This window comes from Bos grunniens, chromosome 12 (genome assembly GCF_055505025.1).
Source record: "Bos grunniens cultivar Pamir isolate PY7600 chromosome 12, Bosgru_T2T1.0, whole genome shotgun sequence".
Taxonomy (NCBI): Eukaryota; Metazoa; Chordata; class Mammalia; order Artiodactyla; family Bovidae; genus Bos; species Bos grunniens.
The window spans coordinates 81,369,985-81,395,905 of record NC_141176.1 but is presented as its reverse complement, the minus strand read 5'-3'; the positions used below and the strand labels follow the sequence as shown (position 1 = coordinate 81,395,905).

The window sequence follows — 25,921 nt, the reverse complement described above, 5'->3', positions numbered from 1 at the left end:
CTCTCCAGAAAAATACCACTGAGGACACCCCTGAGAGGTGCCCTCTTTCTCCACCCTGGTGCAACAGGTGAGATCAGCCTTCCCCCTGCACCAACAATCCAGTGTTCTCTGACCTGCCGAGGAAAATTCTTCCTGGGTACTTGCGGTCAGGCCATGTCAGCACCTGGCAATGTTATTCTGTAATTCCTTGTGGGTTCATAGAAATAATTGAGCCGGCAACTGCTCCGGACCCTCCACCCCCTCATCAACCACAGCCACTCTCGGCAGAGCTCTTTCTACTTGTACCTCGAGTCCCCACACTGCTCTGCAAGGTGAGCTCACTCCTTCCTTTGGCATCTCCCATCTGCTCTGTGGTTAACGTCATGACCAGCCTGTGATCCCACAGGAACGTCTTTCTTCCTTGGCTACCCTGCCTCCGCACAGCTCTTCTCACACACACGACCCTCTTCCCCTATCCCATCTCAGCAGCCCCTTCCTTCAGTCTGCACCTCACACACGGGTCCCCAGCGGGGAGCTGGGTTATATAGAGCCATCCTTCAGCCAAATCTACTCGAATGTCCTATCTGACCCATCTATTTCTGATTTAACTAACTAACCTAACTGACCTGCCCTCAACTCGACTACCTCCCTGTCTTCACGTACTACACTCACCTTCCTGTATCATGCTCTTAGCTTGCTATCGTAGTTCACTGAGTGCCCATCCTCTGCTTCAGACCCCTTCTCTGCCTTCTGGGACCTTGTAATTTCCCGTCTTCCTCTCTGCTCTCCTTTAGACCAGGGCTAGGTGAAGTGCGGTTTACCAACTGTTACCAGTTCATCATGAGCCAAAGTACAGACGCTGAGTGTTTAGAAAAATTTTTATAGCAATCTGACAGTAACTTTATGTTTGCTGAATATTCGAATTAAAAGGCTTTTATTTTGTGCGTCCTTTTTATTTTATAGCAGAAATTTCATTTCATTCTACTTGATAACAAACCAGGTTTCTGTTTTTGCCTGTCTTACCTGCATCCTGTCTTTTTCTGCTGCTGCACTGATTATTATTCACTTGTTTTTAGGTTGCCTCTTTCTTAAGCTGTAAACTATAAACCATCTTCTATTTGGATGGCCAGGCCTTATTTTAAGAATTCAACATGTTTAATAATACAAAAAGGATATTCTTTTTTCACGTCTTCTCTATGTCTGTCATTCTGGTTAAGAGAGTGGTCAGCACTTTTTGCTTCCTTCTCTTTCACCTTTTTAAAATCAAAGTGGCAGAAACTGCTAACGTTTCCTGAGAAGTCTCTTTCAGAATCACCATTCCCTCCGATTTCCACTATACCAGCCAAACAGACAGCTTAAAAGACAGTGAAACTTACCTCTTGAAGTTTAAGGACCATGATGGAATGCAGATGCTTCACCAAGCTGTCTAAGTATGGAATAAGCAGTGACTTGGGACAGTCCTCTGTGAAGTTGATGAGAGCAGCGGCAGCGTGGGCCTGGACACGCTGATTGCCCTGGTCTTCCATGGTCTGCAGCAGTGCTGCAATCACCTGTGAGACGAAATCACACAGGCTTTTCAATCACCACCCCTCTTCCTGGAGTTTTTCAGTGTCTGCAGACTCAGTACTTACCTTCTCATGGAACTTCTTCTGGAAACCAGGTGCAAAGTCAGTAGCCATCTGTCCCACAGCATTACAGGCCGCATACCTCACCCTAGGATGCTGGAAGAGGAGCTCGTGTGTTAGTAAAGGGAACAGGGTCCCCTGCGAAACCCTGGCAATATATTAAGGAATCAAATGTTTACTGGTACTTACAGGATCCTGAAGAAAAAGCAGAACAAAATTTACTATCTCGTTGAGAATCCCCTCCATCTGCTGGTGGCATCCTTCCCCAATGGCGGACAAGGCCATGAGCCCCGCGTGCCGGTACTTCCAGTCAGCTGTGGAACAGTTACATGGCGGGGAAGAGCAATTAGACACCACTGATGGGGCCTTCCAGTCGTCAGGAGTATGAGAGTAACAAAGTATAGTTATACATGGCTATTAGGTAGGCAAACAGAAAAAGTCTGTTTCTGGATTACTTTACTGTCACAGTGGTTACGTCACACAAGCATTTCACTCCCAAAGTTGAAAAGACAGCGTGGCAGCAAAGGGCTTGTCAGTATTTATACCAACCGCCTAAAATAGGACACGTCCCCACAGACTGACTATGGGCAGTGAAGATACGGATCTTCTGTGTCACATACTGCTGTTCACTGAACAGAGACTTAATGGTCTCCACAGTCATATTTCTCTAAAAAGAAAAAACGCCAAGGAGAAAAGATGCTGTTTTCGAAAAATTTTTATTTAATAATACGGTAAATAAGCATGGAACCTTATCTGTATTCTAACATTAATAATGGCTATCTGCTTTTTCGTTAAGGGAATATTAACTAAACCAATGTTTATTTTACTGGACTTCATATCCTATTCTATATAATTTCCCTGACTCTCATTTCTAAATATTTGTTTTTACTATATTATCATTCACTTTAAGGTTGCTTTAAATTCCTTGTGGAACAAAAGAAGATACACCTAAATATAAAAACCTGAACAATGGTTCTCAAAGTGGGGTTCAAGAACCCTGCGATTTCCTAAGACTCATTCATGGGGTTCACAAGGTCAAAATCATTCTCCTAATAACATTATTCTTTCACTTTCATTTTGAGAGTACAGAGTATTCTCAGGATTACAGCATATGTGGAATATCAAGAAAATCAACCCAGAAGCACACATAAGAATTCAGTTTTACCTAAGATATTTACAAAAATGCCCAAAATAAAAAAAAGACATTCTATTTTCCTGTTTGTCTTGGAAAAGAGAGTCGTTTTTCATGAAATATGTCATTTCTGTTAACATGTAACAGGTTTAACAAACACACTCTGGGTCATGGTTGTAGAAAACAAACCAATGGTTACCAGGGGGAGGGGGAAGGATAAACTGGGAGATGGGGGATATACACACTACTATACATAAAATAGTTGTAAGGATCTACTCTATAGCACAGGGAACTTACTCTACTCTACTCTACTCTATAATGACCTATATAGGAAAAGAATCTTAAAGTGGAGATACATATATATATATATATATATATATATATAGACAAATAGGTATGTATAACTGATTCATTTTGCTGTACACTTGGAACTAACACAACATTGTAAATTAACTATATTCAATGAAAAAAAAAAAAAAGCTCTCATCATATTATAAAGGGAAGCAAATGTTCATATAAAAAACCCAAAAATCAACAGCACTCTGAGATCCTCACTGTAAAGGGGTCCTGAGATTATAGTTTGAGAACTGCTGGTGTAAGAGCTAACTAAGTTATAAAAGAAAATCCTAAATGAGAGATCAGACTTAATTCTTTCCTTTGGGGAGCCCAAAACTCATGTAAAGATGTATGTTGTAACTAACTTTACTGAAAAAACTGCTAAATTATTTGCTAAACATTAAAACTTTATTATTTATGATAACATTATTATCAGTTCAGTTTAGTCACTCAGTCGTGCCCAACTCTTTGCGACCTCTTGAACCGCAGCACTCCAGGCCTCCCTGTCCATCAGCAACTCCTGCAGTCCACCCAAACCCATGTCCATGGGTGATGCCATCCAACCAGTTCATCCTCTGTCGTCCCCTTCTCCTGCCCTCAATCTTTCCCAGCATTAGGGTCTTTTCAAATGAGTCAGCCCTTCGCATCAGGTGGCCAAAGTACTGGAGTTTCAGCTTTAACATCAGTCCCTCCAATGAACACCCAGGACTGATCTCTTTTAAGATGGACTGGTTGGATCTCCTTGCTGTCCAAGGGACTCTCAAGAGTCTTCTCCAACACCATAGTTCAAAAGCATCAATTCTTTGGTGCTCAGCCTTCTTTATAGTCCAACTCTCACATTCATACACGACCACTGGAAAAGCCATAACCTTGACTAAACGGACCTTTGTTGACAAAGTAATGTCTCTGCTTTTTAATATGCTATCTAGGTTGGTCATAACTTTCCTTCCAAGGAGCAAGTATCTTTTAATTTCATGGCTGCAATCACCATCTGCAGTGATTTTGGAGCCAAAAAAATAAAGTCAGCCACTGTGTCCACTATTTCCCCATCTGTTTCCCATGAAGTGATGGGACCAGATGCCATGATCTTGGTTTTCTGAATGTTGGGCTTTAAGCCAACTTTTTCACTCTCATCAAGAGGCTCTTTAGTTCTTCGTCACTTTCTGCCATAAGGGTGGTGTCATCTGCATATCTGAGATTATTGATATTTCTCCTGGCAATCTTGATTCCAGTTTGTGCTTCTTCCAGCCCAGCATTTCTCATGATGTACTCTGCATGTAAGTTAAATAAGCAGGGTGACAATATACAGCCTTGACGTACTCCTTTTCCTATTTGGAACCAGTCTGTTGTTCCATGTCCAGTTCTAACTGTTGCTTCCTGACCTGCATACAGGTTTCTCAAGAGGCAAGTTAGGTGGTCTGGTATTCCCAACTCTTTCAGAATTTTCCAGTTTATTGTGATCCACACAGTCAAAGGCTTTGGCATAGTCAATAAAGCAGAAATAGAGACACACTTTAAATGTATTTCAGTTATCATTATACTATTAAGCCAGAATTTCTCAACTGAGGAATAAGAATCTTAAGAAACCAATATCGGATACAGATTAATCTAGACTTTTACTGTGGTGGTCATTTTGCAATGTATACAAATACTGAATCATTATGCTATACATCTGAAACCGATATATTGTTATGACAATAACTCAAACAAAACTAAATAGTAAAGAAAAATACTTTAATGCAACCAATATTGAAATAGATAAATGTCTGTATTTGGTTTGGACATTTAAAAGTTATGTCTCATATATTCTCAATGGGCAGAGTTCCTGGAAGTATATTCAGCAAATGTGATGGGATAGTACTGGGATGTGAAAATGGTCTTCCTGCTTTGAATTTTAAGATTAAAAAAAAATTGCTGTTTATCAATGCTAGAAAAAATACAAGGGCTTCCCTGGTGGCTCAGTGGCTCCGTCTGCCAAGGGGGAGACATGGGTTCGATCCCTGATCCGGGAAGATACCACACGTTGCAAAGCAACTAAGCCTGTGCCACAACTATTTAGCTTGTGCCCTGGAGCCTGGGAGCCACAACTATTGAGCCCAAGCATCCTAGAGTCCGTGCTCCACAACTAGAGAGCAGACCCGCTCTCTGAAAGCAGACAAAGGCCCACACGGCAGTGAAGACCCAGCACAGCCAAAAAGAAAATAAACCAAAAAAAATAAAATAAAATAAATTACAGTGGGGTAGATGTTAAGTTGATGCTTTTGAACTGTGGTGTTGGAGAAGACTCTTGAGAGTCCCTTGGACTGCAAGGAGATCCAACCAGTCCATCCTAAAGGAACTCAGTCCTGGGTGTTCATTGGAAGGACTGATGTTGAAGCTGAAACTCCAATACTTTGGCCACCTGATGCGAAGAGCTGACTCATTGGAGAAGACCCTGATGTTGGGAAAGATGGAGGGCTGGAGGAGAAGGGGACAACAGAGGATGAGATGGTTGGATGGCATTACCAACTCAATGGACATGACTTTGGGTGAATTCCCGGAGTTGGTGATGGACAGGGAGGCCTGGCATGCTGCAGTTCATGGGGTTGCAAAGAGCTGGAAACAACTGAGACACTGAACTGAACTGACTGAGATGTTAAGTTACTAGAGAAAAAGTATTGTTTGTCATTTTTAACACTCTTTTCACGTGCAGTGAAGTGTTAGTTGCTCAGTCATGCCCGACTCTTGGTGACCCCATGGACTGCAGCCTACCAGTCTCCTCTGTCCATGGGATTTTCCAGGCAAGAATACTGGAGTGGGTTGCCATTTCCTTCTCACATGTAGTATTAACACTAAATACACTTTTGGACCCTAATTCCACGGGAAGAGCCTATTTTTTTCCACGAACAAGGAAATCAAAGGTCCAGACTTGCTCCAAGCCACACATTTAACAACAGCAAATCCGTACCCAAAGTTCACTGCCTTACTGTGAACACATGCGAGTTCACTGTAATACATGCAAAGCCTTCTGCAGCCAGCTAATATTGTAGCAGAAACTTACAATCAAATTCTTTAACTGCAAATGAGCAGGTCCACAATATATTTGAAGACTGGCACTAAGCAGTGTGAAACACTGACAACTGGGTGACGTTGTGCAAACTTTCACATCTCTGGCCTTTACGTTCTTCATCTTAAAAATGGAAAAGCTATACTCTCTCTACTAGCTCTTATAGGTTGACCAGCCTGTGATGCTGTCTCTGTTTGGGGAAAAATCCTTCAAAATTTAGGGGTAATAAAAGGGGAACCTATTGTCCAAGACCCAGATGTAAAATCACCATCATCCTAAAGAAACAATGGTTTTGGACAATGCCCTTTTAGAATACATAAGAGCTTTATAGCATAAGGAGGACCTACATAATAAAAAACATAAGGGCTGGTATGAAGCTGTTATTAAGACCCAGAATCAAAGGCTGGACCCTCAAGTCCGTCTCCTGCAATGTACGCTACAAACATACACGCTAATACAGGTAAGCCAGGACTTCTGTAAGAATGTATGCAGTGGCATTATTTATTACGAACAAAACTGTTCGGTTTAATGGGGAACTGTGCAGCGCTGTGTCGCTGTTTAGCGAATGGGAGGTTATCATGAGGTGACAGGATGCGCTGTGGGGCAGAAGCTCCCAGAAGCATGGGGTCTGGGTGCTTTACTCACGTTAAACACAGCTGCCTTTGTGCGTAATGAGGACAGAGACTCAAGTCTCAGAGAACCGTTAACAGTGAACACCTCTGAATCTCAGTTAAGGGCCTTTCAGTTTATACAATTCAGATTTGAACTTTTTAAAATATGTCAAGCACAATCACTTTGTAATATAAAACACAAAAATGACAATTTTTCTTATTGAAAAAAATTACATGGTTCAAGGCTAGTGACCAAGTATTTGTTAAATTATAAAAACAAATACTGACATGGCTTCCCCTCTGATTTGTACAAGGCATTTTATTTTTTTTAAATAAGATATCAGATGAAGGAAAATTAAACCAAATACACTAATATTTCATAAACACTGCAAATACTGGTACGTTAAATTTGAACTTAGGTATTTCTGACTAGGGAGTAAAACAATTTTTCCTAGAATTAAAAACTTTTTCCTATATACTGAAGCTAATAATTCTGAGGAGGGAGAATAGAGCAATAGCTGCAGTATCGAGGAAAAAACATTCTTTACCGTTAAGACTGAGTGCTTCTAAAGATGACTAAGTAGTATTTTATCAATATGAGAAGTAGGTTAAACAGAAAATATAAAAAGGCAAAGACTGACTTTCAGACACAGTCTAAGCCAAGCTCCACTATTCCAGCATTTCAAAGAGGTAATAGCTTACGGTTCTGAAGCATCTGCATAATGTGTTCTTTGATCATTGGCAGGACGAGCTTTCCACCGAGTCCACAAGCCATTCGGTCTAGAGCACTCTCACCAGCAACCGCATTGCTACACAGAGAACAATATAATTGACATACAGAAACACGTAAAAACAGGACACTGCACGGACGTGTTTTTAAACCGACACTGAAGAAGAATAGCTCGAGTAGTATTTTCTAATATATGTACTGAAGTTTTGGGTTAAAACCCCTAGAATTTAAAAAGTGGTGGGGGGGGGGGTGGATAAAATTTTTATCATGCCTCATCAATAGTTTAAAAGTCTTATGTCTGAATCTGATCTTTCACGACTTCCCTCTGTCCCCACTCACTGGTTAAAACTTAGCTTCTGACACTCTGAAGACTCAGAGGGATCAGCAGTGTTTAGGAGAGCCTCTGAATCACATTTCCTGGAAATATAGTCTTCAAACTTATCAGAACACAGAAAACAGAAAAGGGTGCTGAGCCTGTATGTGATTTTCTCTAAACTGGGAGCTTATTCATCTTTTAAAGGGGTGCAATCTGCCCTATAAAATATTATGTGTAAGTGAAACTCAATTACAGTTTTTTCACTGAAAATCGAAGGAATTTGGGCATTAATGCCTTTGCACATTTATTGTTTTAGAACCTCAAGATTAGCAGTTGCCATGTACATGACCTCTAACTGCTCTGTGAAGGTAAGACCAGAAAGACAACACCATGACCTTGAAAACAGGCTCTTAAGACTTAGCCTGACCTTGAAAATGTATTTATGTCCTGCTTACTCAGAGATAAAATCTTATTTATCTAGTTCAGAAAAAAATAGCTTCTTAACATCACATACACCTTAGTGCCTTTTACAGGGCAAATTAAAAGCCAGGAAGCAACACATCACAGTAACTGAACCAGGACAAGGAAACTCGATCAGAGCCCCGTCTCCTCTTCAGCCCTATTTAGGTGTTTCCAGTCAAGGATTATTTTCATATACTTCTATAGGGTATTCAGGCCAAAAGTCAGTTATTTTTAATGACAGGATCAAGCTTCAAAAATACACCATATATTTTCGAAGTCGAACGTCTTTAATTATATCTGTAAAAGTAGCTTACACTGACTACCAATCTTTCAGGGAAATAGTTTCAGTTCTTTTTAAGAAAAGGAGGTTAGGCAGTCTGATGTCCTGGGAAGAGTAAGAGAACTGGTTTTAAGTCCAGTCTACTAACTGGCCATAAACCCTGGACAAGTCACTCAATCTTTCCTCTCCATTTCTGCACTTAAAATAGGACACTAAACCCTCAGGCCCACTGAAAAGTCAATTAAAACGGTAGCTCTGAGGCGCTATGTTTCATACATGTTTAAGGGGCCATTTTCACTATTTCACAGTGAATATACATTTTGGGGACTTCTCCATAGGAATCTGTATTCATGGGTGCCTACTAAGTCAAAACAAGTGAAATAGTAAGTTCAGTGTTACTGTCATCCAGTGTATAAATCTCACCATCATTGCCCCTTTTCTATTCTACATTTAACTTGCATTATGAGGAAAACACAAGGAATCTGCTGAAACAACTATTATAACTTAAGGTCTACACATACACAAAGGTATTTACCACAATAGAGCTCCTTCATATGTATTTTTGAAAGTACTCTTAAAAAATTCTTGACATGACGAACAGTTTAGAGTAAGACAGGGTAGAAAAGATAGCTACCTTCACTAGAAATAAATATCTACAAAATTTGATATAGGAAAACACACAATGGAGAAAGCCAAAATGTCCCACGTTTCAAATTTAAAAGCTTAACCTCAGGTTTGTAGACCACCACGTGGGGCAGAGACAGACCCTGTAACCCTAAGCTCTCACCGCCAGCTGGCCTCGCTCTGTCCCACCAGGGAAGCTCCGTACAGTGTTCGGGGTATGTGATTACCTATCAAAGTCATCATCTTCCAGTTCATCTGCATTTGCCCAGTCCTCATCCTCTTCAAGGTCAACCATCATGGCTAACATCTGCGGAACTAAAGAAAAGAACTACTTCATACCCAAAGACCATGACGCTATGATTTTGTCAATGTCACCCACAAGAATTGTAAGAGGTAAAACACAAAGGACATACTAAAACAAAAAACTTATTTGCCTGTGCTCCCCACATGTGGCTTGTTCTCTTTTCACCTTTCTCATCTCCCTGGCTTTATGTTTTGTTCTTTTTTAAGAAGTAAACATTAAGGCGAAAAATCAAAATTTCCAAGTCCTGTTACGTTTTCTTCCTCCCTCATCAGAAGTAAGACCATAATAAAATCAGTGTTTCTCATTATCAAACTTTTTTTCTTTTTTACACTTGAACTACAGTTTTCTCTGTGTATAACATATAGCAGTATTCAAAGGTTTTATTTTCTATATAATAAATGGTACATATACCCTTCGGCAACTTGCTTTTTTCTCAAGACACATGGATTTCACTTGAATTACTTCACAGCATTCCATTACATAAACACATCAACCTTTCGGTGGACATGGCAAAATGTGCTTTGATGAGATACACCTATCTCCTTGACAAGAGCACGTTCAGGGCATTGGGAAAAGGAAGAGAACATATATTAAACCCGGTCTGTACAACCAGGCTATACAACCCTGGACAAATCAATCTTTCCTCTGTTTCTGTGCTTGAAACTGTTACAAGTATCTTTATTACTAGAACCCACTCAAATGCTCTCCATAGTGGCACCATAAACTTAATTCCTATGGGAAGCTCAAAAGGAGGCCGATCTTATGTCACAGGTGTGACGTCTCCTGTGAGTCCTCTCTGCCCCACACCCTTCATCAACCACCACCTGACAATGTCAAACTCTGACAACTGGTGTTCCACAATTACACTCGTGTTTATTGAGACTGAGCAGTGTTCAACAGCTATAACTTTTGTGAATTTCCTGTTTCCAACCACTGTTTTCCGCACAGCAAAACTCTGTTGATGTGTGCACTCAACTACTTTCTTCCAGTCTGGCTTATCTTTTGATCTCATTTATGGTGTATTTGGTTGGTCAAACAACTGTTTTAGTACAAATTTAGCAATGTTTTGCACTTATGATTTTGACTCTGTCTTTAAAAAAAATATCACTTTCTACTTTAAGCTTTATATGTAAAATGTATCTGTATTATTTCATGTCTAATCAACTGAAAATTGAGGTTCGAATATGTTTTTCCCATAGAAACAACCAGTCGTGCAAACTATCTTTGATGAATTATCAAAGTTCAATTTGTTTCCACGTGAGCAGATCTGCTGCTGGGCCACCTTGTCCCATCTGATTCATCTGTCTATAGCTGCACCATCAACAAACTAAATCTTCACAGCTGATAGGCAAGACCTGCACTTCAGTCATCAAAATTGTCTTGGCTACTCCAGGCCCTACATTAGACTCTATCTTATCATGACCAATTCTATTATAATTTTGGGCTGAAATTATACTGAATTTCTAGGTTAATTTAAAGGGTATTGACATTGGGTTCTCTTATTAGTCTTTCAATGTGTTACCCAATTTTCCCCAGAGGTCTTACACATCTTTTGGTTTACTTCCAAGTATGACAAACCACGCTTGCTACGCTGAGGTTTCAGGGTGCTGGAGCATAGCCATCATGTCGGGCCTATGCAGTTAAGAATGTATTGGTGCATTTTCACAGATTCACCTGAGTTTGAAAGGACGTTCAGTCTTCCAATAAATCTGTGGCCTTGCACAACTCTCAGCAAACCTATCCGACAATTTTTCCACCTTAAAACAAACTATTAAGACTTTTGACTTACTTGTCTGTGCAACAATATTGGTATGTTTTCTTAACATAGCAGCTGCAGTCTCAGAGAGGGTCACAATTACTTCCAGGGCAAGCTGGCGCTGCATGTTATTGAGGCCAGTGTCTCCACACAACTACAAAGAAGATATATTTGTACACATTTAGTTGATTCATTGAAAACAAGAAACAGAACATTCACTGCACTATTTAATTTACCTTTAGACTCAGCTGTAAAGTGGCTTCCAAATGAGGACGTAAATACTTTGGAACCGTGTCTGCAATTTCAACAAGGGATTTTAGGACTGAATCATCATTCTGGTAGCAGGAGTCGTTTACAGCCTAGAAAAGATGAAATAGATTTAAAAAAAAAAAAAAAGTCTGTGTTCAACAGTCACTTTATGATGCCTCATTAGCCAGAGTATCAAGAGGAAAGGACAACAGAGAAACGCTCGTGTGCTATTTTTCACTAAATAACTTTGCAATCAACCTTATGCAGATGTTCTACCTACAACTACGTACATATTTTACTCTAGTCTAATGTTAACTACAAACGTATAATATAAAGGTTTAAACCTAAGTCAAAATTAAAACCAGTCAATCTCCAATAACCACAACGACAAAACTTAAGACCGGCAAGGAAGTGTTTTCACAACCAGAAGGAATCTCCTTTTCTCTGTCCTTCCAAAATTCATACAGATAGTAAATACTAGATCCCATGATATATTTAAAGTGTCCAATTATACTGTATTTCTCTTTAATGACAAGTTCAGTCACTGTGGAATTTTAATGTAGCATTCTGTATCTACCTTTGCTTATATCACAGCCATAACTCCTAGAAGTTCTGGCTAACATTTTAACTTACTCTAAATTGAGACAAGAAAAATACAAAATTAAATAGTAAGTCAAGATGTGTCAGTAATATAAAACATTCGTTTCATCAGCTAATGTTTTGTCATTGACTAAATTATCTTTTCAGCTTAGTATCATGGGAAAAAAGTTTCTAAGTCCTGGCAGCAATTCCATCACATATGAACTTTTTAGTTTCAGATTCCCTGCTGCTGCTGCTAAGTCACTTCAGTCGTGTCCGACTCTGTGTGACCCCATAGACGGCAGCCCACCAGGCTCCGCTGTCCCTGGGATTCTCCAGGCAAGAACACTGGAGTGGGTTGCCATTTCCTTCTCCAATGCATGAAAGTGAAGAGTGAAAGTGAAGTCACTCAGTCGTGTCTGACTCTTAGTGACCCCATGGACTGCAGCCTACCAGGCTCCGCCATCCCTGGGATTCTCCAGGCAAGAATACTGGAGTGGGTTGCCATTTCAGTTTCCCTAAACCCCCTCTAATCTGGCCCTCAATAGGGCACTATCTCTCTCAGGGGTGTTTCTTTGTCTGTCACAAGATTGAGGACATGGAAAGGCTGGGGTACTAGATGTCCCACACCCGTGACACTAACGCTTATGAGGAATTCATTTGACCGTATTATGCATCTTTACATGATTATGTCAAACATATATATAAAAAAACTCATTTATAATGGTCTCAACCTAGACCCTAACTCACAAATTCTTTTTTGCCTGTTTTAATGTACTATGATATATTTCTCCCCTAAAATGCAGATACTGTACAAATAAAGAAGGAACCCGTATTTTGTTTCATCTGGAACCGTACCTTTTCTGGAAATCACCAGTTCAAAACACCAAGAGTAACACAAATCATGGTGTTCAAATTGCCAATAATATCTATCAGTCCACATTTTTAGCTATTGCATTCGTATAGACCGTGTAGAAATCACCTAGTCTCCTATGTCTGTGTTGGGTCAGGCCCTAGCATTTATATGTGGAAAAGCATATCATTTTACTAGACATTACTTTCTCTTTTTCCTTTGTATCCACTTACAACCATACATTGATATTTTAAAAACTTATATGCGTACATAAGCTGTATGCACACAAATTCATTTCATTTTAAGAGAGAATATGGAAAATTATAAAATACTTGTTATAAAAGGAGGTTTGAAGTCTGACAAGGTTGAGACCAATTACTCTAACTTCCCCAAGTTCATTTTACTTTCTCATTGGGGCAGATGTCCTTAAAATAATAATTTATCCTTGGCTTCCAGTAATGTTTAACTGTAAAATTACTTTGTGATATAAACTGTCACAAGCCCTGTATTTAACAGTAAAGACTATGGTCCAATCTGGGTTTCCTCAACACTGTGACCTTGGGCAAGTTTCTTATCCCCTCCTTAGCTTTTCCTTCTGTAAAATGAGCATTTCATAGGTTATTTGGTTGTTCTAATAGAAATAACCTACTGTGATTATATACTCAATAATCAGCATATGTTGCTTATTATCATTTGCCTTAAAGAAAAAATTTGAAACGAAGAGACCCAAGGTATATCAAAGGCAAAAAATATTAAGAAACGTGCATGTTTTGTTCACTGCTGTATCCTTAGTTGGCACACAGCAGGCAATAAATATTTAATGAATAAATGAATGCAATACAGAACTCTGTTGAGAATTTAAGCAACAGAAAACTAGTTAAGGATATAATTATCACCTATTTTCTTACCTGTAAGAAACCAGGTAACAAGTCTGCAAAATGCTTGAACAGAGCAACATTATGCTCGTTGGCAAGTATAAACGCAGCGGTAGCTCTAGCAGATAATGTTCGGATCTGAAATGAAGACAGGACAAATGCCAAACATGAGACATTTTTGAAAGACGTGCAAATTCAAGTTTCCTTCCACAAGATGAAATTGTCTTTATCAGTAACACTAGTATTTATATTTTCAAGTATAAGAGCCAAGACAATCTCCAAACACACAGATTCTTTCACAAGTTAGATGCTGTATTAAATTATGTGTTAATATTAATGGAATGGAAATTACTCACCGATGGATGTTCCTGATCTTGCATGCACTGAACTAACATCCGTTTGATGACGTCTAAATAGTGTTGCTGCTGATTCCCAAAAATTCCTGGGAAGTTCCTGAAAATACGATAGAAAACATCCTCTGAAAACTATGTTATATCTTAGTAAGTTGTCAGCTAGAACATCCAATTCTATGTTTATTTACATGACTCAATAGTTTACATTAATCCCTAAGGCTGAACATCACCTACCCGATCTCCAAGCAATTCTACTCTGGGCTTGGGTGAACAGAAACAATGCAGCAGAGGAGATCAGAGTGGGAGAAGAGGGGAGTCAGGAGCACACCTGCCCAGGTCTCTGCTTTACCCTTACTGCCCTGTCTCAGCAGGAAGCTGATCCGGAGTGCAGGACGGGACAAGAGCAAGCACTGGGGTTCAGGGGTAACTATACTAACCATGCTCACAAGCTGCTTCCAGCCCTGGTATCCAGGCAGTCCACATTCTGCTCTATTTTAAATCTGGTAAATAATTACACTGAATACCTTTACTTAATTCTCCAGTTTGGACCTTTGATAGAAACAAGATACATTTGACAACGAAAGTAGAAAATGGTGTCATATCTACCCTTCTTTAGAGGTTCAAGGTAGATCTCATTAAAAAAAAAAAAAGAGAGATCTTGCTAAGTTACAAATTCAATTATATATTATTATTTTAAATGCAGAACTGTACACTAGGCCACACTTTTTAAATGCAGACAATCATTTAATTCTAAACTTAGATCATTTGCTTATAAATGAGATAATTAAAATACATTTTTATAAAGCTTGGTCACAGACCAAGACAGTGGGGGTTCACAATTTTCTTTCTTTTCTTTCAGATGCTAATATTAGAATGGCTTTCTAAAAGTTACAGTTGGTACTGTTAATCTCTTGAAGAACAAACTGTCCCAGAAATTTTTTCAGAATCATAAAGGACAAAGGAAAGGAATAAAAACTGCAGAGACTCCTCATATAACAAAAAGATTAATAATAATATCAAATGAAAAGCTTTGTTCTTTCCAATTTTGCTTCCAACAAAAGTACAAAGGTTATCTAGAGGCATTCTTTAAGGCTAAAACGTTAAACTAGAGTAAAACAATCAATTAAAATGCACTTCGGGCACTTATAACATTAAATTTTCCAAGCTTATCAGCCCAATGTATATACCAGAAAATATGAAGGGCAGCTTCCCGCAGTCCCATGTTTTGAGAGCTGACGGAGTCAAAAAGGAACTTCAAACCTTCAGGCCACTGGTTGTTGCCATCCTCATCTAAAAGTAAAGAAATCCAGGCATAAGGTGTGTAAATTAAACTTCAAAATATTGACGGTGAATTCATTTCAGAAGCCTCATTCAAAATATGTGGCTATAGAAAGTGTCACTTGCTCTGTTTTTACAAAAATTTTAATGAAACCAAGTCCTTCAATCATAAAATGGCATTATAATCTAGTAAAAAACAATTGTGTAAATCTGGGTTACAGAAGCACAGGTATTAGTGGTGGTTATTTCTCAGGAGGGGGATTTGGAGAAAAGAAAGCACACTTTGACTATGTGACTAGTTGAATCCTTCACACATATTATTGCTATTAAAGAGGCTAAAAAGTAGGCAAAGTAAGTATCTGATAACAAGTCTTGAAACCAAAATACTTATTGCTTACAAACTGCAGAATGGGAATCCCAGAGCACTGTTCACGCTTTGCAGTTTTAAGTGCTACAGGATGTTATCAATGTGTTGACATTTTAAACAGATTTCAAAACACAGATTTTTGTGATACCTTGCGATAAAAATGAACCACAAAAATCTACTGAACCAGTTAAGACTTGTTGGTTTTACTGTCACAAAGAACTTAGGAGTTACAGAGAATATAGACATGTTATGCATTTTTTCTTTTTTAAAAATCGCCCCCATATGCTGAACTTCTCTGAAAGGAGAAGTGGGATAACAGAAAAATTTATGGAGAGAGCACTTTTTCCATTATTAAGTGATTTTGAGTTAGGAGTGATGTAACCTATAAAAATTTCATCTGCAAGAAATTTGAAAATAGAACTTCCCAAGTTACTTAAAAATTCAAGTTTCTGTGGGTTTAGAACTTACTTAAAAACTTAACACATTTCCTATTAATTTTCAAGAACTGGCTGTATCAGTAAGTTGAACATACGCATTACTAGTGGCGGCGGTTTAGCTGCTTAGGCGTCTGACTCCTTTGTGACCCTATGTACTGCAGCCCGCCAGGCTGCTATGCCCACGGAATTTCCCAAGTAAGAATACTGGACTGGGTTACCATTTCCTTCTCTAGGGGATCTTTCTGATCTGACCCAGGGATCAAATCTGCATCTCCTGCATTGCAGGCGGATTCTTTACCACTGAGCCGCCAGGAAAGGAGATTTAAAAAGTCATGTCATAATTCACTAAGCACAACTAAAAATATTTTCCAAGTTAGCCTTATCTTAGTGAATTATTCTTTTCAACCTTTAAAAAATACCACCTAAGTGAACAGAGTTTATGATGATTCTGTCAAAAAAAAAAAAAGTAACAGCATATCCAATTATACTACTACTGTTTTAAGTGTGACCAAAAAAAGATCTGGCTGCTGATAAAATGCATTTTCAAATGTTTTAACTTAATTTCTAAAAATATTTTGTGGTACTGAATAACAAACTATAGTAGTATAGTAAGCACACGTGCTTAATTTATAAACACAAATATAACAGCACAAAATCTCCTGGAGTCCATGATTTCTACTTCTATTGCCAGGTTTGTAAGTTAGACTATACTTTCAAAACTACAGATTATGGGGAAGATAAAACTGACAATTGTAAAGTAAACTAGAAAATTATTTCTCTACAGAGAAATGGTTTTGAAGATTAAGAGGTAAGAATTATATCTGCATTTCACAACATCTGTAATGTTTGGTTTTAAACGCAAAATCCACAATCACTTTCATTTTGAACAGAATAAATGATACTCAAGTACTTGTGATTCGTCCTCTAAGATTCCACTGAAACAAAAAAAGAAATATGTACTCACTTTCTTCCGTAACATAATGATAACTGTATTTGCATACACACCTATTAAATTCCTGGCCAGTTCAGCAGCAATATCACAAATTTTTTTCCTCATGCTAGACTGTGTTTCCATTTGAATAATCATCAGTAGCTCACTCTTGATGGCAGTCTGAACATCAGTGGGAAGAGTTGGATAGACTTCATCAAATGCAGAGGACAAAAGACGTCTTAGGAGAACGGCAGCCATTTGTCTAGCCTATAAATAGATAACATTGTTAATGACCTGGTGTCTTACTGGAGAAAAAATTTCCAACAAACTACATTCACTCTGCCATTGATATATTTCACTATTCTATTTTTACAGTTCATTTCAAAAGCATTTTGTTTAAAAAAAGGTAAAATACATAAAAAATATAAAAATCTTTCTAATCACATTAGTCTTTTGTACAGAAAATGCCATACAAAGGCTATTTGTTTATAGCTGAGGAAAAGCCCTGAGCGTATTACACCTTGAATCCTGGTAATGATGAACCTGTCTTTAATTTGTATTTTTAATATTCTCTTTGGAGAAAAGCAAATCTTATGTAAGTCAAAAACCCTGTAATAAGTCTTTTCTTATGTCTCTATCTGGCTCTCATTCCAGTATATAAAGTACCTTTCCTATTTAATCTTATGCTCCCAGCCTGGCCTATCTTACTATATTATTACCCTTTCATTAGCCTCTTACATAAAATGCTATCAAATCCATTTGTCTTTATATTTCATTCATGCAAATATTACAAGTTCCGCACACCTAAAAAGTACTAACTAATCTCAGCAAGTGTATTACTAACCCATTTTTGTATCTGTAAAATGTATTTAAATTCGGCATTTCCTACATAATAGTCCTTCAGATTATTAAAAGAAAGCTGAAACAAATGCCATTTTAAAATTTTATCAAAAGTCAATAAACCACTGAAAATATTAAACTGAATTTTTCATGTTCTTTTTTTCTGGACTGCAAGTACTCATGGATCACTGTAACTATTTTGATACTGTGACAACAAAAAGCCATAAAAATAAAAATTTCCACTTTTTCCATTATCTGAATCTTACTTGGAATCATTTCTGGCAGAGAGAAAAATTTAATTTATGCTCTACAAAGGATTCAGAGAGGTTGCTACGCAGTGCTTAGTTGCTAAGTCATGTCCAACTCTTTGCAACCCCATGGACTGTAGCCCCCCAGGCTTCTCTGTCCATGGGGATTGTCCAGGCAAGAATACTGGAGTGGGTAGCCATTCCCTTCGCCAGGGGATCTTCCCAACCCAGGGATTGAACCCGCATCTCCTGCACTGCAGGCAGATTCTTTACCATCCGAGCTACCAGGGAAGCCCCTCAAGACAGGTTAAACAATGGTTAAAATTAGTGCAATTCTTCTCACACATACACTGACTTATGGAGGTTCTGAGGCTAGTTCATAAATCAAAGTAAGATCTAAAGAGGGTTCAAAATAGGTTTTTAAAGATAAAATTCAATAATTTTCACATTATTCTTGGCTTGAAAACGTTTCATAGCTAACCTGCATCGATCTTCAAGAATTAAAACAGCCAACTATTTTAGGGATTTAAGTTACTTCTATGTTTGTTCCTCACATTTGACATTTCCTCACATTTGACATTTTAAATTAAAGAAAAATAGTATGTTACAAAGGTGAAGAAGTGTCTTTTATCACCTGTTTTAAAAAACTGAGGCACATTTATAGTGTTTCCTAAGTGGTACTGGAAAGCACTAAATTGCCAGCTTAAACTGACCTACTAGAAGGCAGGTGTAACACTATAAGAAGATGAGTGTGACTTCATTTCCATCATGTGTTAATAGAAGCATTTTACATCTAATGTGACTGCTAGCAATAAAGTATCACTTTACAAAATTCTAATGCAATGTTTTTTACTTGGAGTAAGTTTTCTAGACTTGGGTATTTTGATGCCTTTTCCATGAGGGAGGCTATTCAATGAACATTCATTATACACAAGGATATTACTTTTGAGAAGACAAAGTTGGCTGTTAAACGAATAGAAGAGCAGTAACAAACTATACATTTGAATTTAGTACAGAAGCTAGGTAATTTGCTAAAAATCATGATTTTTAAAGGATTCTAACAAAGTGTGTCCTTGTTCTTACGCATCTGTAGCACAAATTCTTCACCATCCAGAGATAGCTTAAGCATAAAGTATTTTTTCATTTGGCAACACATTAGAACACTGAACTCAATTTCCTCCTTTAGAATGAACTGTTCCTAGGAAGAAAAATTTTTATAACTATTAAAAAAATCACTTAAATTTAATAATTTGTATGTAATTATTTAAGAACCATTAATTCGAAAACATTCGAGATACACCATCTTACATGGAAAAAAAGAAATTCTCACTCTTAAAACAGAGTATTTTAAAAAATTATCATTCCAAGTAGCTTTTCACAACGAATTAAGTTCAGAGTTCTGGTAACGTCTACACAGTAAACAACAGTTCGCATTACTCACTCTGACCACCATCTGATACCCAACTTGTTTGTAAAAAAAAAAGGCACATTTCTCAGGTATTAAAGAAGTACCTCCTCAGCAGCTGCTGTATTTCTGATGGCTTGTAAAAGGAATGTGATCTTCGACTGGCCTGGGATATTCTCATAGGTTTCCTACATGAAAAACATTAAAGATTAGAATATCATGTTAGAAAACTTCACAAGTATACCAGTGACAGGAAATGACAAGAAGAGCAGGGAAGATTCATGCATGATGAGTCCAACAATCTAGGTCTGGTGGAAGTTTTCTCCTGTGACAGAACATACTTTGGACAGGCCAGGAAAGGGAAAATATCAAATAAGTGACTTAATTAAGATCCTTTCCACCCTTCTTAAATAGATTTTTCTGATGTACAGGATCTTAGGGCTCCTCTGATTAATAAAACTCAAGGCCTGGGAGGGGGGTTCAGATAGGGGACACATGTACAGCCATGGCTGATTCATGTCAATGTATGGCAAAAACCACTACAATACTGTAAAGTAACTAGCCTCCAATTAAAATAAATAAATTAATTAAAAGGAAAAAACAAAACAAAAACTCAAGGCCTAAGAGAACCAAAACCTTGATCAATGTGACTTGGGCTATCATGCTGCCAGTTAAGTGCTCACTCAATATCCTTCTCCATCATGGAAAACTGCTTATTTTGTCAACATTGTTTTGATTAGATGATGTAGAACTGGTTCAAATTACCACTTATAACCACCAGAGAAACAACCTCAGATGAAGCAAGTCAGAGAAAGGGCAAGTATTCAAATTCTCTATGCTACATTTTCTTTCAAGCAAGGATTATACTGAAATCATTTTATATACATAAATAAAAGGTCAGGAGAAAGTTGGCCAGAAAACTTAGTATCATTTCTTTGATATCACTTTAATAGATCTAGAAATCTAGGTTTTGTAACTCAGGACACTTCTTCCCTTTTCAATTAATCACATAAATAATGAGAGCGAACTGTTAAAACAGTTAAAAAAACAAAACAAAACCTGACACCAATTAAAAGGCAGATTGTTAAGAGTGGATCAAAATATAAGACCTAAGTATATGATGCCTACGAAAGTAAACTGAAGAGAGGTATAGATTCACATGGACCTCCCAGGTGGCTCAGTGGTGAAGAATCCACCTGCTAACGTGGGAGATGTGGGTTCAATCCCTGGGTTGGAAAGATCCCCTAGAGAAGGAAATGGCAACCCACTCCAGTATTCTTGCCTGGGAAATCCCCATGGACAGAGAAGCCTGGCGGGCTGCAATTCACGGGGCTGCATAGCGTTGGACATGACTTAGAGACTGAACAACAAATAGATTCATGTGCATGCAAATAATGTGGGAAAGAAATCATTCTTTTAAGTACACTTGGAATTGTTTTCCCCAAGAAGTCTCTTAGTAAACATTCTATTCTCATCTATCCACTTTAAGGGTATAACATGTAGATAACACATTAATATCTCAGCAGGCTAAATTCAAAGAGCTGGCCTGCACTTTAACAGCTACTGTGCCCTATAATTTACCTATTTTCTTTCTAGTCAGAAGTGATGAAGACAGGGAAAGGAAAACTGGACTTCTTTGAATCCACATCTCCCATTTGTCTAGTGCTCTGTGGTACCCTGGGATATTGACAGATAAGGAAATAAAGGCTCAGAAGTTAAACAACTGGCTCAATATCACAGCCAATAAATAGTGCAAAGAACTCTGGTCTTCCGAGGCTAACCATACCCCGAACCTCCCCAACACTGAATGCTCTCTCTGGGTTTCACCTCTGGAGCCCGACTGTCCTAAACAACCAGTGCTATTTAGTTTTCAAACTTCTTAATATCTGAATTTGGGGAAGAACACATTTTTGAGGAAAAGACAATACAAAATCTTCTGATGACCTCAAGTTCCTCTCTAGTACATAAACGTATAGGAACATAACACTGCTGAAAACTGTGACCAAAAGCATTCACAGCTGAGGAGAGAAGAGGGTCTGAATTTATCCAGAAATGAGGTAATTCATGTAAAGGTATTTTCATTTAAACAAACTCTCTAACAGTACAATAAAAATGTCTTTTTGTTCCTTGTACTAGCTTAGCCCCTGTTGCCCTGTAGATGCTATAAACATTTAAGTTTTCAGTGGTCCAAATCAAGTTCTGGGGAAAAAATATTCTTCACTAAGATACCACGCTCAGAAAACTTATTAAACTCTATTCCAAACAAATTAAAAGTCAACTAGATGAGAGTTTAGTGTGACCCCTGACTCCTGCAAGAGGGGTCTCCCCATTTGATATGTTTCAGTGTGGCAATCCAGATCTAGTATTATTACATTTATACCACAACATTGTCAGGATAGTTTGGCAGCCAAGAACACAGCCCTCAAGTCAAAAGAATAACTTATTCTTAGCCTAAGTAGACGGAGTTCCACAAAGACAGAAACGGTATCACTTTTTGGTTGTATTCTCAGCACCGAGCAGGTTAGAGAACAGCAAATACAATTTTTCTAAGAATATTCCTAGCACTAGTCCAGGCAGGTTCAATGAAATGTGAGCAGTGTCACTGTAATCATAGTGCAATTCCATTTGATACCATCAAAAACAATCACACAATGTAAAGCAGACCTCATCTAACCCTCCCAAAGGAGAAATGCTAATATGCACTCATCTTACTCATTCCATACATATTTATGGCAAGCCTACATTGTATATGGGCTTCCCTGGTGGACTCAGATGGTAAAGAATCTACCTACAATGTGGGAGACCTGGGTTCAATACCTGGGTCAGGAAGATCCCCTGGAGAAGGAAATGGCAACCCACTCCAGTATTCTTGCCTGGGAAATCCCATGAACAGATGAGACTGGTGGGCTACAGTCCATGGGGTCCTAAAGAGTCAGACACAACTGAGCAACTAACACTTTCACTTACTTTGTATGTGGAAATGTAAAGAGAGGACAAACAACTTTTATCTAACGAACACTCTGGTTCAGGTAAAATTTTTAAAACGTTGCCCTCCTTCAAATCTCATCAATCAAGTGTCGTACTAGAATCAATGAAGAATATAAGTCATTGGAAACAACTGAGAATATAAAATCCATGCATATATGATTAGTGAAATACTCAAGCTTATGTCATAGAAGAATGTCCACTCATGAATGCCATGGACATTCAACTTATTCTGTTAATTACTGAATTTTGGGACTTAGAGGCATTTAAATCATTTCTTCAAATACCAGAAACATTTTTTTGTAAAGCTAAAGAGAAAAATCCTTTAAGATTTAATAGAAATAAAGCCTACCAAATGCTTTGTACAATGTAAAAAGCTTTATCTTTTTAAAAGTTCTGAAACCATTCAATGATTTCAACAATATATAACAATAAGTTTTTAAATGTACTTGACTTCATATCTGGAGTCAAAACAAGTCACCTTAGTCAACAGTTTGGTATTTATGTGTCAACTAAGTATTTTTACTTTGACTGAGTAAATTACACAAATACTTACTGAGCCCTTGCCAATTCTTTAGTTAAGAAAAAATTCTGTTATTTGTTGTGGTGTGTGTGTGCGCTCAGTCGCTTCGCTCTTTGCGACCCCATGGATTATAGCTTGCCAGGCTCCTCTGTCCATGGAATTTTTCAGGCTACAATACTGGAGTGGGTTGCCATTTCTTAATCCAGGGGATCTTCCCCACCCAGGGATCAAACTGGTGTCTCCCGTGTCTCCTGCACTGCAGGTGGATTCTCTACCTGCTGAACCACCAGGGAAGCCCAATGGCTTCCAGGTTACAACAAACTGTAATATTCAATTTTATTTAGTTTGATTAGTTATAAAAGGTTCACTTTGTAAGGCAAAAAAGAGAAGAAGGTGGTATTAAGGTATCATTTCATGCAGCCATTTCTGTTTCAAATATTTTGCTTTCCTAAGGAGCTCTATCTACAGACGAGTTTAGTGCTATATTATATGGTGCCAGGGAGCTTCCTCTCAAACATTTACCTTTTCTGTCAAATTAAGAAAATTGTGTATTATAGTACTTACTTTACATGTTAACATAGTCCCAGCATAGACAATGAAAGGAAAAATATAGTATCTGAATGTTTTCACTAAGAATAAAGAGACTCAGAGCGTAAAAGTACTTATTTTCAATTGTTCTTGATGAGAAAATGTGCTGAATGCTGCTAACTATCCCCAAAGTGATGGGAGAGATAAAAGATTTACAACAGGCACCAATTGGAATTCAAGCTGAACCAGACATTGGTATTTAGTTCAATAGAAGAGAGATTCCCCACTAGGCTTGACAATAGAGACTTAAGCAACTGGAGGGAAGAGGGAGAATTAAACTAGCTTACTAATTACAATGCTGTTCTGCTTTGCAACACATGGAAATTTCTATTATGGGTTGGGATTAAGAACTTATTTTGGTGAAAAATTACCTCTAGAGTTAGCAGACAGCATTAAAACGTTTTTACAGGCTCATCACATCCCACTGGTATCAGTGCAAAGTGATGCAACCAACAAATGCATATCTCTTCTAAGGAAAAGACAACTTTTAAGTATTATACAAACAAACCTGGCAAAAGTCTGAAAATACAGTATACACGTACTCCTATGTACAGCACTGTTTTTACCAGCAGGACACTAGAAACTTCAACGTTCATTCATAGGAGGCTGGTTGAGTAAAGGCATCCATAGCTGCTTTAAAAAGCAAAACAAAACCCTCTAATAGGGCAATGTGAAATACACTGAATAAAAAATTCCAAGTTGGGCAACAGGATGCATATTATAAACCCATTCGTGTAAAAATAAATGTATATATATATATATATACATGTAATATTTTGCAAGGAAGATGCATAACCACTTAAAAGTGGTTACTTTTGGGGAATGGGATAAAAAACTATTTGCAATTTGAATTTTTTACCCTGAGTATGTATTACGTGTATAATAAATGAATCGACAGTCACTAGGACAAAGTTAATCACAGTTTAAAATGCTTTTCACACAGCACTGAACTTTCAAAGTATTGACCTCACAGATCATAAAACCACTAAGTGTAACCAGCAGATCCTCTATTTAAAGTAGGAATGATGCTGTGATTTTAAAAACAACTATAAAATCTCGTGAGTCCTGAAAAGGATTTCATTAGCTATGTAAAAATAAATGTTTGCTCTGTAAGAATATCTGGCTGAACATCCCTCATTGAATCTTTTTCTTTTCCTTCACTGAATCTTATAAAAATCTTCAATCACGTGGTGACGAAAAATTCCATATGTAATCAAGTCTGAGGATAGGATCTGATAATGCACTAAACAGAAACTGGAAAGTTTCTGCCCTTCCCTTGACGTGTCTCAAATCGCATCTCAACACACTCGAACAACAGTCTTCTACAGAACCAAGTGTGCCTTACCGCTACCTGATAAATGAACTTGCAGATACATTTCAAATACTGTCTCTTGAAACTTTATCCACAGCTCCACATTTTGGCGGTCAGGAGCCAATAAGGTGGTTAAAAAAAAGAGAAATTCAGGTTAGATTGGGTGAAATTTAAAAAAGCCTTAAACATGTGGCACTAGCCCAGATAGACAACGGAAGTCCAAGGGTATCCCATTAGTCTCTAGAGACCAAAGAAAATTTATCTGAAGGATGAGCAAAGTAAGGTGCAAGCTGCTTGGAAAGAAATCCTAAAGGCAACTTCGCAAAAACTTGTGTGTGGGGGCGGGGGGGGTGGGGAGGCGGGAGAGGAATGGAAATCCGGCTTCTGATATTAGAGACTAGACTGAGAAAGAGGACGAGATGGAAATAGGTGGAAAGAAGACGAGGCACACTATTCAGTAGGAGGGGTCGGGGAAGGGAGGGACGGACGGTGGTGTTAAGAGTTGAGGGGCAGGAGAAGAAAAGCAGGGGTGATGGTTCAGGGAGCAGCCAGGGTTTTGGGGGGGACCAAAGGGCTTGGGCAGGGTGGAGACCACAGCTGGAAGGGCGAGGGAGGCTCCCAGCCGGAGAAAAGCGGGAAAGGGGCGAGGGGAGCCGAGGGGCCCGCCCCACACCCCACATCCCTCCCAGCCGCCCGGCTTCCCCATCTGGGCGGGGGCAGCGTGTCAGCAGCGGCCGCACGTGTGTGCGAGCGGCGGCGGGGAGGTAACTGGCGCCGGGCGCCGCGGCTGCAAGGGCCGGAAGGGCCCGGGGACACCGCAGGGAGCCGCGGGCCGCCTCACACGTGGGCTGCGCGGCCGCCGCCCGCCCGGCCCGGCCCGGCCCGGCCTGGCCTGCG

The 25,921-nt window shown here is 38.7% G+C and overlaps 1 protein-coding gene across 1 annotated transcript in view; it reads right to left on the bottom strand.

Moving 5' to 3' along the window:
- IPO5 (importin 5) overlaps window positions 1-25,921 on the bottom strand; it is a 40,403-nt gene that overhangs the window by 14,268 nt on the left and 214 nt on the right. The window contains exons 2-13 of the mRNA XM_086330329.1: window positions 19,724-19,804; window positions 17,198-17,390; window positions 15,298-15,400; window positions 14,114-14,210; window positions 13,791-13,895; window positions 11,438-11,560; window positions 11,235-11,355; window positions 9,369-9,456; window positions 7,432-7,538; window positions 1,794-1,918; window positions 1,611-1,700; window positions 1,356-1,529 (exon numbers count right to left, since the gene is read on the bottom strand). Coding sequence (XP_086186455.1) covers window positions 1,356-1,529; window positions 1,611-1,700; window positions 1,794-1,918; window positions 7,432-7,538; window positions 9,369-9,456; window positions 11,235-11,355; window positions 11,438-11,560; window positions 13,791-13,895; window positions 14,114-14,210; window positions 15,298-15,400; window positions 17,198-17,390; window positions 19,724-19,804 — 1,407 coding nt within the window. The remainder of the gene's footprint in view (window positions 1-1,355; window positions 1,530-1,610; window positions 1,701-1,793; window positions 1,919-7,431; window positions 7,539-9,368; window positions 9,457-11,234; window positions 11,356-11,437; window positions 11,561-13,790; window positions 13,896-14,113; window positions 14,211-15,297; window positions 15,401-17,197; window positions 17,391-19,723; window positions 19,805-25,921) is intronic.